The 12,724-nt window shown below is 54.2% G+C and overlaps 1 protein-coding gene across 6 annotated transcripts in view; it reads right to left on the bottom strand.

The window, feature by feature from the left end:
- Nucleotides 1–12,724, bottom strand: part of Tbx5 (T-box transcription factor 5) — an 85,950-nt gene that overhangs the window by 43,718 nt on the left and 29,508 nt on the right. The window contains exons 1-4 of one of the 6 annotated variants that reach the window (XM_015502396.2): nucleotides 8,333–9,002; nucleotides 4,183–4,367; nucleotides 2,291–2,385; nucleotides 77–196 (exon numbers count right to left, since the gene is read on the bottom strand). In XM_015502396.2, coding sequence (XP_015357882.1) covers nucleotides 77–196; nucleotides 2,291–2,385; nucleotides 4,183–4,329 — 362 coding nt within the window. In that variant the 5' untranslated portion in view covers nucleotides 4,330–4,367; nucleotides 8,333–9,002. Of the gene's footprint in view, nucleotides 1–76; nucleotides 197–2,290; nucleotides 2,386–4,182; nucleotides 4,368–6,035; nucleotides 6,658–8,332; nucleotides 9,003–12,724 lie in introns of those variants that run through there. The other 5 variants (XM_048785666.1, XM_048785665.1, XM_015502395.2 and 2 more) reach the window with 5 other exon arrangements.

The following is a 12,724-nucleotide window of genomic DNA, read 5'->3' as shown; positions in this document are numbered from 1 at the left end:
GAGCTAAAAAAATGTTTACTCGTTCAAGGTGGGGGATTCCAATTCCCTCCCTGCCCTCCTCCTGTCTGGTGCCTACCATTTATTATCTGCAAACTTATATCTGTGGTCATCCGCAGGAACAATGTCCATGAGGAGGATATACTTCGTTTTGGGATTAAGCCCAGTCACCTTGACTTTATAACTGGGAAACATCCGCCTAGGAGAGAGAGGGGGAGGTGGGAAGAGGGAATTGATGTCAATATTTGAGAAGCATGTCTGCAGATTTTAATGGAAAATGCAATTCCTTGAAACAAGTAAAACGGAGGAAAAACTGGCTCCACTCCACTCTCCCTGAGATCCATCCCGGGTTTCCCTTGAAGTTCTGGTGTGGGGAGGAGGAAAGCAAAGGGATGGGAAAGGAGGAGGCACCTGGGTACCTGTGGGGACCTGGGAGAAATAGCAACCAGAGGCTGCTTAGAGAGAAATGGTTTTAAAGAAGGCTTGAAAGGGAACCCTTTCAAATCCAACTAAATGCTCCTCTCAGAGCCAGCCACCTACTCTGGAGGAAAGGACTCCAGGACTGGGGTCAAACCTAGCCCCCTTCTATCTGCCCAGGTGCATGACTGCAGTGTCAGTAGACACCGAGGTGTGCGCCCTAGGGACACGGAGCCCGTGGGTGTGCATCTGCCCCGGGTCCTGGCTTTTGTTGTCCGCCCTCAGGGGCGGGGATTAGCGGCGGTTCCCAGTTTAACTCGGTGGGTGACCCCCACGGGGTCTCCAGCGGGAGTTCATTCTTAAACGCCACACTTCCCCAAGGCGCCTGGGGCAGTCTAGGTTCCTTGGCCCTCGGCAAAGAAATTCCAAGTCTATCCAGATTTGGTTGCAGCAAGAGCTGGGGCCTGACCTGGGGTCGGTGGGCGGAAAGCCGATGCGCGCAGCAGCCTGGTGCCGGCTACTTCTGGGCGCGGGGCGCACTCCACGCTCCCATCCCGCCTCGTGAGTTGTAAGCCCCGGGAAGCAAGGCTCCTCCCGGCTGAACTGGGGCGAAAGGACCAGATGCTGGTCCTGGGCTGGCTCCGCGCTGGCGGGCAGGGTGAGCCGAGGCCTCTCCCTAAGCCTCGGTGTTTATCTGGCCGAGCAGCGCGCCTGGCTGGAGGCGGAGGCGCAGGAGACTTCGCAGGCCTTTTATAGTTACATCCTCGGCTCCGGCAAGGGGGGAAAGGATCCCAGCCCGGGCTTTCCTTCCCCGGCGGACTGGGAAGAGGACCTCAGTGCCTTGGTATAAACAGATCGCGCGCCTCCCAGTTCACTCCGGCCTTGGGCCGAGCGGAGGAGCCCACATTGTTTAATTTCAAATAATAATAAATGTCACGGTTGTCAGTTTATTGTGGGAGGCTTGGAGCAGGGGAACCGCGGCGTCTGCAGAATCGGCTGCACCCTCCGCCTTCGCACACCCCGGCGGCGTGGGCCTGCCGGCCTCCCTCGCTCCACGCGCGCGCTCTGCACAGACCCGAGGCCTTCCGCCCTTCCCCGCATGGAGGACCCATCCAGCCCGGGGATGCTGGTGGCGGGGATGTCCTCAGGCCTGGGCAGGAGCCCTCTCACACAGGGAGGCACAGAGCTAGCGGCACGACTCTGCCGTCCCCTCCCCCATGAGTCTGGCTTTTCCAGCTCCAACTCCGCGAGCTTTGAAGGGGAACTCTGGGGCCAGTCTTGGCCAAGAGGCCGTGTTTATCGGTGTCTGCGTATAGAGCTCCACCGAGCCCCGGTTCAGTTTCAAAGGCTTCGCCTGTGTTCTATAAACAATGGAAGAGGTAGCGAAGACATCCAACAATTCAGAGTTTGGCCATCGGGTGGACGCTGGAACCACTCCAAGGTCAGGGAGGGTGGGGATGCGGGTGGGGGCGAGGGATCCAGTCCGAGAAACCTAGGAAACCCAAAGCCCTGCTCTGTTTTCCCTTTCTCTCTTCGCTCCATTCTTCCTCTTCTTTCTTTCACTACAAATCCGTCCAGAAGCATGGCTTCCATGCTTTTTATTCTTCCTAAATATGAGCTGGAAGAAACACCCAGCTTCCAGAGTTGAGGGTTTGGGGTGTATCCCCATCCTTCTGAGGGCCAATGGAAGGATTCTCAATGTGCCTCTTTAACCAGAATTGAGTCAAATATTTTATCCCCCAGCCCCCAGCTAATTCTTTCTCTAGACCCCGCTCCTCTCTCCCTCTCCATTCTCTCCTGCTCCCCGGCCACATTTTTTCTTCTTCTTCCCTCCCTCTGCGCCCCTGTGCTTCCTCCAGATCCTCAGCCAACTCACCTTCCAGCCTTCGTTATGATCATTTCTGTGCCCACTTCGTGAAATTTCAGCCACAGTTCTCTTTCATGGAGAAACACCTTGATTCCTTCCATGCCCTGCAGGCACGAGAGAAAGATGGCAAGTGAGAAGCTTGGGTGGCAGTGGACATTTCTTCCCAAACTGCAAGACGGCTTCTCCCACCGCCTTGGTGCCTGTGGACTCAGAGGGTGAAAAGTGCCTCAGTCAGCTGCAGAGTTGTCTGGGCTCTGGAGCACCCTAGAGCCTCCGCCCAGGAATCCCGGTGCCGGCTCAGCTGTGAGGGGACAACCAACGATTACTTGATTCTCCAGTGTCATACAGCCCCCCTAATGTCCTCAACACAAAGTTTGAGAGTCATCACCAATATTAGGGGTCTCCAGGACTGTGGGGAGGACCCACGGGCCAATTTCAATTCACTTCCAGCTGGGAAACAGGGGGCCTCAATCTAGAAAAAAACAAAACACCAAGGACATTCTTTGTAGACATCCATATGTCCACTCGCAAAACTTATGAATATGCAACTCATGTGCCTATAAATGTTTGTCCTCCATCATGGTAGAACATACAAGCAATTTAAAATATAAAAAATTTATTATGATTATATGATATGTTGCTACAGTCGAGAACACAAATTCTATCTTAATAACCTTCCCGGGCCCTCTGTTCACTTTTAGCAATTTGGAATATGGGGAACAGCCGAAACCAATGTTTTCACTTTCGACGAAAAGTCATTTTGCAAAATCAATGCAAAAAAAAAATAGATATGAAGTCTTTCTTTAGAAACATGGGTAATTGTCTAAAAAGTGGATTTGCTTTTCCAGAAAAGAAAAAATTCTGAGCCCGAGCCCTGGGTGTACTTCCATCATCCCAGCAACTCAGGGTGGTGAGTTCCAGGCCAACCTGGGCGATTTAGCAAGATTTAGCAAGACCCTGTCCCAAAGTGTAAAAATAATAATAAATTAATTTAAAAGCCTATGTAAGGCCCTGGGTTCAATCCCCAGTACCAAAATACTAAGGATGATGATGAGTCTATAAGTTTCCCTAACTGTGCTTGCAGGCTGTGTAAATATTACGCCTGTTTTCCTGAAATAGGAAGACAAAAGAGAAAGTCTGGAAGGACATCGAAATTTAAGGAAGGCTGAAGCTATGTGTACGAATCTCTTCTGGTCAAGTCAACCGCTTTGCGGGTCTGTGACATCCATTTTAAAACCGTCATTGGTCTTGTGGCCGCCTGGTGCACCCAGTGAGCCGGGGGTTAGGGCGCGGAGCACAAGGCAGGGCTCCTCCCTCTGCTGGGGCCCAGCTTCAAGCCAGGCGAGCCCGAGACTTCCTGTGCCCTCTCGGGCCAGCCTCCTGCGCTCCTCTCGGCCTGCGAGGGCGCGCTAGCCCGCCAGGCCCCGACCGCAAGACAAATGGTGCGATGCGCTGGTCTAGGCAGCGGGGAAGGCTACGGGAGATCTAAAGAAGGGTCAAGCCATCGCTCATGCCGGCCTGAAGCAGCCGCTGACCCGGCTCTTAATAAGGCGCTCAGGGCCAATTCTACACCTAATGCAGCAGGCCAGGAATTCTCTGGGCTATTGTTTGCTGACCTCAAAAAGCTGGATAATTGAGATTTCTCTAACAATTTAACTAGCTTTCAAAAATCCTCAGGCCATAAAGATAATTTCATAATAAAATGCATTGGAATACACTGGTATTTGGGAAGACAGGGCAGACAGCGGTGGAACTCAGTGGGAATAACAAGGAAAATGGACCATAATAAGCCTTAGGCTCCGCACCCCTCCCCTGCGCCGGCAGAAGGAATCCAGCAAACCAGTGGGACTCCAGTCGGCTTTGGTGTCTGCAAAGGGCCTTCAGGTGCAGGGTCTGCTTACCTGCTGGGTGAAGGCGGCCTGCGGAGACGACGGGGACTTGCTGGGAACCCCTAGTGTAGTCTCTGGTTTTGAATCGCAGGACAGGTCTTTGGAGTCAGGCTCCAGAGGCGTGTGCGCCAGGCCAAAGCCCTCGTCTGCGTCGGCCATGGTGCACCCAGGGCCCTGTGCCCGTGCGAGGTTCTGCTCTGAGAGAGAGAGTTGGAGAATGGAGAGTACAGCTTCAGCGACAGGAGGGAGCAGTTTGACCCCGTTTCCAGCTACCAGCCCCTCGGTTCCCAGCTGAAGGAAACGGCAGAAAGTCCTATTATTATTATTACTATTACTTTCTGACCACGCACAATCTCTTGCGAAAGACCCGAGTCAGACCCGGAGGAGGAGAGGCCCCCATCTCCCCTGCGCAGGCTCTCCACGATAAGCGAGCTGCCCGTCAAATTTGTCTGAACTCCTGAAAGAGCCAATAAAGATAAGGGTCGGTATTTTTGGAAGCCATTGGGTACCAACCAAATACAAAACAAAACAAAAACTCAGTCTCCTTTTGAGAATTTCTTTTCTTTGTCAAACTGCAGGAGGCCATCGGAATTTATTTTTATTAAACCTCAAGAGAGGGATAGTTATCTGCAGCAGGCAGAATACTTGCAATAACCCGCCTCTAGCAAAACCCCCAAACCGAGGAAGGATGTCCAAACTGAGAGACCAGGTTCAAAAGAGAATTCGTGTACATCTTTATCAGCTACAGGCCCTAAGATGAAAAGTCCTCTAAGAAAAGGAAAAAAGTCATCCCTTAGCTCCAACCCTAAGCAAGACTTATTTTAAAAACTAAAACGTAGCCATACGGAAGGCTCCCGAAGGAAAGCGGCGGCTCTGCAGGTCGGAGAGAGAGAAGCACCCGGTGCCGGCCGCCAGCGCTCCTTCGCGGCCGGCCGCGGGTGCGTGTTCTCCCGGCTTGCTCGGCTCTCCGCGCTGGGTATTTTTTCAAGCGTCCAGGCCGAGGGGAGCGTCTCCAAGCTGCAGCCTGGCCTGGCTCGCTGAAACGGCAGGCAGGACTGGTTCGGGGTTGGAGGGGACAAAATCGGTCCCGCATAAATCCTGGGCTCCAGGCGTTGAATGGGTCTCGCGTTCTGCCGCGGTGGGGAGAGCGGCCCGGGGTCGCAGGAGTAAGAGGATGGAACCCGCAAAATCGCTGCCACAAGGCCGTTGGAGCCGGGATGGGTCTGTCTGCTTCCAATCTCCTCCACATTTCCAAGGAGGGATTCCCACCACCGTCACCACCACCCTGCCTCGAAGCACGGCAAGATTTTGGGAAAGGGGTGCAAACGACAGTCCCCGCAGCATATGCTTAGGCAAGCGGTTGAATTTCCCTGGTCTGTAATGGCTCAGACCTAAACACGGGACCGAGAAGGACAGCTTCTGCGGCCAAACCTCCAAGCAGCTTCCTTCCCCTCGGCCTTGGGGATTTGGGGGAGGCAGTTCTAGGAGCTCCGGCAGCCTGCTTACAACAAAAGAACGCAGGGCCGGCGCCCCCCACCCCCACGCTCCCATTCACTGCGGATCCCGGAGAGAATTCCACCGCGCGCCCTTGCCAGGGTCCGGGGGAGCTCGGGGCTGGCGGAGACGAACAAGATGCGGTTTGACAGAACCAGGCCGCGCGTCCTGCAAGCCTCAACGCCTCTCCCCGAGCCGCGGCCGCCTCCCGGGCTGCACTCGCCCGGCATCTCCGGCCACGCAAACCCTCTGCGAGCCGGGCGCTGCAAGACGCAGGGAAGGCTGCAGTCCGCCATTCGCGCCTCTGCAAGCGGACTCCGCGCCAGCAGGCTCCCTCCCGAGTCTCCCGGGCCATCTGCGGGCACCATTACCTCGCTCGGAGGAGCCGGTGCGTTCACCACATTCCCTCCTGGCTCCTAGCAGGCAAGCCGGCGGCGAGGTGGGGGTGCAGGCATGGTGACTCCGAGGTTTACGCTGGGGACTGCTTGCCCAGCCTAGCGCCTACTGCTGCCTACAAAGGAGCACCCACCGCTGGAGTCTCGGCGGCGCCTGCCCACCTCCAACACACACCTCCTCGGTGTGCGATTGCTCTCCTAAAGGGCTCCGACTTGTCAGGCGCCACAAGGGCTCCGAAAAATACAAAACAGCAGCTCTGGGAGTGCCAGCAACCTTAGAACCTCATCGCGGAATCCTCCCTTGCACCCCCAGGGAGGGAAAGTTGGGAGACAAGAGAAAGCCGCGGGGAATTGTCCAAGTCCTTCTCTGAGCACCGCTTTCAGGGTTAAAGTTCCGGAATTTGAGGTAAGAGTCAGAGTCAGTCTCTCTCTCTCTCTCTCTCTCTCTCTCTCTCTCTCTCTCTCTCTCTTTCAGAAATACAAGCCAACTTTGCTGAGTTCAGTGACGTTGAATTGCCTTGATGCTTACAAAGTACTGAAATTGCCTATCCAACTAGCTCCCACCAAACACTGCCTGCCCCCCCCCTCTCTCTCTCTCCCTCTCCCCCCACCCTCCACCCTCCTCCACCACCTTTTCCACTTTTCCACTAGATTTCCCGAACATTCAAATCACAACAGGACTCTCAACCTCAGACCTGGCAATGGTCCCCTCCTCTTTGCCCCCTCCCCAAACTTCATCCATCTCGGTTGCTCTAGACCAGCAGTGGCTGCACAAGAAAAGAAAGAAAAGAAAAAAGCCTTCACAAATCCTGGTAAACCCAGCCCCGCTTCTATCGGGGAAGTACAGTAATTTCAGCGACTGGCCTTGCACAGGACTGAGTCTGAACACACCAGGAGTGTACGCGCATGCACACACACACACACACACACACACACACACACCATGGAACGGGCCTCTGAAGCCCGCATCCTGTCTCCAGAGTTGGCCTCAGAGGGAAAACTGTGTGACCCCCACCTAGCTGGACAGAGCCAGGGTGGCTGCCCTGACATCTCTCCTCCACCCCCAACTTCTCACCCCCACTCTAAATGACTGTGGGTGAGGCAGAGTGAAGGTGCACTGGGATGGGGGCCAAGATCACAGATGCCAAGAAATCGCCATCAGTCCCCAGCCTCCATCCCCCCCGCCCTTCTGCCAGGGTCAGCAGGCTGTCCTGGCTGGACATGTACACAAGGCAGTGCCCGGTTTTATTAACATAATCAAGCCATCATTGGAAACTGTCTGGGTCTGCATCTTCGTGCTCTCCTCTCCCTGTCCCTCTCTGAAATGCAGTATTTTGAGGTTCAGTTGAAGAGGCCAATAGAAGCATAAACACAAGAGGTCTCCGTGTGAGCCGACCCAGACTGGGGCACCAAGTCTGGGTGCTTGGAAGAAATGTCAGGAGTTCCTCTGTTTTCCCATAGTGTGCCCCTGTTCTTGTTTGGGACTCTAATTAGGGACTCAGGTCCAGAAAATCGAGATCTGGAGGGAAGGATGTAGGGAGCAGAAATGACCCAGAGACCAGTGGTGTGGCCCTCTGTGACTGCTCTGCCAATTTCCCAGGTCAGGTCACCACTGCAAAATTCCAAAGTGGACTGTCCAACCCTAGATGTGGGGCAGCTTGGGAGTAAAGCAATTCTCCACCTTCCGGGTTTGTTTTCAAATAGACCTTGGCTAAGGCAATTTGTTTATTTGTGCAAACACCTCCGCTCTCCCAGAATGTCAGCTCAGAGGCTAAGGAGGCAACCTCGGGCCAAGGGTGGACACCAGCGATGCTATCAGAATGAGCCTGAATTTCCACGTCTCTGCTGGAAGGAAGGGGAAATCCAGAAAGATCTCTCCAATCCCTTTAAATTCGTAGAGATTTGCGGATGAAATTAATTCCCATAAATAATCTGTAGGCCCTTCCCAAGAGGGAAAAAATCTGGACTCCCCCAAGTAATAGCCCAGCCAGATTCACTTCATTCCTGGAGCTTAGCTATATGCTTGCTGCCTGCCACTGGGCAAAATCGGATTTTTAAACCTGGCGGTTGGGGGGAGGGGGTCCATTCTTGCCAGGTGACACACCGTAGGCAAAATGCAAGAGGGTGCCTTCCTGTCTTGCTCGGGAACAGCAGCAGAGCTGGGTGGGGGCACCCAACAAGGCAGAATTGGGGTGGGAAGCAGAGATCCGCCAGCAGAGGAAATTAGGAGAGAAATCTATCCCCCCATCCCAAGTCGCCAGGTCCACACTCACCTCCAAAAATCCCACCTCTTCTTTCCAGAAGGCAGCAGGGACGCCTCCCTGAGGCAGGGACTCAGGTGAAGAACTTTGAAAGCACCCCGAAAAAGAAATCTTTTAAGGTCAGGCCTTCTTCTAGGGTCTGTCAAGAGGAACACGGCACCTCCCAGCTCGTAGTTGGTTTGTGGTCTCCGACAAATTAAATATTACTGTTTATTACCAGGCATACCCCAATAAAATAAAGAGGCAACCAGGCGATACGGACTATCTCACCAGCCGCTGCACCTATAGGACTCAGAGACGTCATGAGTCACGCAACCGGCCCGCGCACTGTCACGCTTGACTGGGGGGCAGCGGCCAGAGGTTAATTTCTCTCCATCTTCGTCTCTCAGTCCTGGATCTTTGCGGCCACCAGTCCCGGACGCCTCGGCCCCGGGGAATAAATAAAGAAATAAACAAATCCCGTGCTCTCCGGGGCAATGGGGGTGGTGACCATAAGACACGAATAGAGCCAAGATCGATTTTCTCAGCGAGAGGGAGAGGAGGGGATAACAAAGTGGGCTGGGAGTCCACCTCGGCCCCCACTGGACAGAAATCGAGTTGTTTCGGGGAGAACTGAGGACCCTTGCAGGAGACAAGGGATTCTTAGTATTTAAAACGTACTTGTTATTTTTTTTTTTCCAGAGGAGGAGCAGTTGTCAAATGAATGTCCAGGCGCCCCTCTAGCCGGTCGTGTTTGGTACGCGAGACCTGAGCGCCCGATTGCCGACCTGCCTGGCAGTCAGGACTGGACTCTCACCAAGGGGGAACCAGACAGAGAAGTTCCCAGGCAGAAAGGGGTTCGCCCGCAATGTGTCTTGCAGCGGGGAAAGGCCCTTCTGCGAAAGCTCCTTTAACCAGGTCTGGGGATGCAATTTGTCCCGGCGTGGCCCGGCGGGGGCGGGGTGCGAGTGGGTGGTGGGGTGGGGGTGGGGTGGACAGGGGTGATTTCTGCAGAGAAAAAATAATCGCGCCAGGTCCCGCGGAGGGACGAGACACCCTATTTTGTTGTGTAATAACAATTATTTCTAATGTGAGCAATGGGCCTAATGGCTAAGACGCGTGGATGTCCGCAAGCTTTTGCACGCATTTGGAAACCCTCTGCGTTGGGTTGCGAAAGGCACCGCGTAGACGCGCCGAGCGAGGAGCTTAGGCCTGCCCGGCGGAGCCAGCGATCGCCAGGCCTTCCGCAAGGGTAAGTTCCCGCCCAGGGGCCCCGAGGGAGCCGGACGTCTGAATTTCGGCTCGTCCTTAGCTTCGGGGTTCGATCCTGGGTTTTGCGCGCCCCCAACCCCTAGGGTTTTCGGAAGCATGAGCTGGCTGCAGGCCGGGTCTACCCGGGATTGCAGCGGCTGCGAAATGTGGAGGACGCAGTTGGCAGAGCAGCGGCCCGGGCCAAGGTCAGGCCCTCGGGGAGAGTGGGCAGTGGCTTCTGCGGGCGCCCGGGCCGACCGGGCCGCAGACCTTGGCTGCTTCCAGCGAGCCCGATCCGCGTCCCTCCTCGCGGCCAGGCTGCAGTGGCTTCGCGGAGCTTCGCTTTTGTTTCCCAAATTAGTAACTTTACCCCAATCCGAGGCCTGGTGTGTGTAACGTTTTCTCCCGGATCCCAAGAATGGGACCCGAAAGCCTCAGCCCAAGCCCCATTCTGATGAGCTCCCAGTCGACGTCTGGGCAGAGATGGCCCAGAAGCCAAGGCCTAGGCCCCGCAGGGCCGGGAAGGGGAAGGCCACCTCCGGCGGGGAGCGAGCTTCCCTTTTATTTCGGACACAAACACCTGGATCAGTACGAAAAGGTCTCTCTCTCTACAATGCCAGCATCACAGCCCTGGAGCCCCCACCGCAGGGAGAGCCAAGGAAAGACTTCAGGGAGATTTTTCGACTCCGTTCTTTCCCCGGCCACTTGAGCAGTGCACTCTCTCTCCATCCCGCCGCAACACACCGCCCTCCCCAGACCTGCCCCATCTTCCTTTCAGAAGTGTGCTGTCTGCCCTCCTTTTTGCAAAAGTCCTGCCCTGACTTTAATACTGCATGGATAGGAAAGCCTATGATTCTATTTTTAAATTAAAGAAAAAAAAAACACAGGGAGCGATTGCTATAGATCTTTTCCATTTTTTCCCTCCATTTTTAAGAAAGTTGCATTCAAAACTACCACATTGTTTTTCTTCCCCAAAGAAAATACACTTAAGCATACAGTCCCTTCCCTTTCTGTCCCCATGGTGTCCCTGTCTCGGCTTCACAGGGGTCTCTAAAGTAGAAAGAAGTACTTACGGGACTGGGAAAATTATAACAATAAAAACGAGAACAAAACTCAACTTTGACCAACTCATTTTGCAAGGAAAGGGTCAGGCTGAGGATGGGAAATTCTCTTTCTTCCGAAGGTCATTTCCCTCTCCCCTACTGAAATCTGGCTCTATTCTGTTTTTTCCAGGACCACAATCTCTTCCTTTCCAATATTTCATTCAGCTTTTACTTTCCTCCGTTTTGACCTGAAATCGGTGGGAAGAGTACCACTGACTGTTATTAACATGCAATATCACCGTCCAATATTGCCACCAAGAAATATTGTTGCCGCTCTCCATATTTGTGTGCTTAAGAAATATTCCTCCCTGCTCCCCAAGTTGGGAGGGTTTCTCCTCCCTGCTAAGGTGTAACAAAATAAAAAATGGAAGCAGGAATTCATTGTAGAGACCCAGCTGAGAGAACACAAATGCTGGGGATTTTCACGCTCCCCAAGAGCCAAGAAGGCAGCGGTAAGTGGTGCTTGATAGTGATGGATCCCCTTGTTCTTGCCCCATTCAATTTGGGGGATCACCAGGGGAGAAGAGTTAGGATCTAAGCTGAGAGAATCCAGAACATCTGTAGGCTGCAATGAACCCGAAAACTCCCAACCATCTCTGCAGCCAGAACCCGCTAAAAGTCCTCTGGGTGGAGGTACCTTGTCTTCACCATGAGCAACCCCAAAAGTGTAGGAGAAAACACACTGAATTCCAAGGCTCTGAGTTTGTAAGATGGAGACTGAGGCTAATACATCGTGTTCTGGGGTGCCGGCGGGGGTCTGTCTGGATACCTTCTCCCTCAACTGAAGGGTGGGATGGAAACTTGGGAGCCCACTGATCTCTGGGGCTCTGGAAAGACAAATTTTCTTTGGCAAACGGAACAGTGTCGCGCTGTCGACACGGCAGACTATTTTTCTTGTTCCCTTACAGGGTGGGAGGAGGGGGGGGAAGAAAGAAAGCAAGCAAGAAAGGGAAATTAAATCCACACGTGTTAAGCTTGCTCAAAGGGCTGGATTCAAAACCAGAGACGAAGCTTGATGCTCCAATGCTGGCCACCTACGGGCCTCTTTCCAGCCAGCCTGGCCCCAAAGAGCACAATGTCCCCACTGGAGAGAATTCGATCCCAAGTTTTCATAAAACACTGTATTTAAGGGGTGAAGGGATATGGATCTCTCTCTGAGTCGTCCTGAAGAGGTCCACAACTTATAGGGGACAAAGAAAACAAAGGAGACAGCAATCATGGAATAATCACCCCTTTAGGAAAGCTCAGCCTCATATCTCCCAACTCCACCCAGTGATTCGAAGGCACAGGCCCGTTGATTTCGAACATTCCCGAAAAGTCTGATTAGGTTTTAGGATTTGAGCCTACTCCGGGCAAGAGAACCCCAAACACTGCCTCGTTGGCCCTGGCCTAGCCCGCCCAATCTGCACGGCTCATCTTGGTGGCCCTTGTTGCTCTTTCTCTGAGAGAAATGTGCCAAACAGGAGGGTTCTGGCGGCGCTGCCAGAGGGGCAGAGGGGCGCTGACGCGCCAGAGAGGTGGAGACGGCCACCCTGGCTGGAGCTGCGAGTGAAAACTCTAGTAATGACCTCGAGGAGGTGAAGGGAGGTGGGTGGGGGTGCGGGTGACGAGGGCGGCCAAACCCCAAAGTGGAAGGATCCGTCACCGAAGGAATTGATCGGTCGAGACCTCTAATTTTTCTTCCCCATCAGCCCCTGCCTCCAGCGCCCCAGCTGGTCCTCTCTGGCTTCCTGGTGCCGGGTTTCTGGCCTTTGAGAGCATCCCGGATAGAAGGATCTGGAAGCGGGAACCCGAGAGGCCTCATTTCTCCCAAGTCCCACCCGGGAAACACTGGGGTGAAGCCCACAGGCTCGCCGCGGGGTGCAAGTGACCGAGGTTCCCGGTGGACAAGTTCCTGGTGATTGTTTCCGCAAGGGCACTGGGTTTCCTGGTCACCATGGCAACCCCGGAGTCACAACAATGGGACTGCGGAGCACAATCGCGCACTTCGCAGCGCGTCCTGGGGCCTGAGGGCGCTTCCGCTGGCTGCTCTTGCCTTTCCGGAGCTGCAGCTTCGGTGGGTGCCACAAAA

Source organism: Marmota marmota, unplaced genomic scaffold, assembly GCF_001458135.2.
Source record: "Marmota marmota marmota unplaced genomic scaffold, marMar, whole genome shotgun sequence".
Taxonomy (NCBI): Eukaryota; Metazoa; Chordata; class Mammalia; order Rodentia; family Sciuridae; genus Marmota; species Marmota marmota.
The sequence above is the reverse complement of the archived record's forward strand: the minus strand, read 5'-3'. Positions and strand labels throughout refer to the sequence as shown.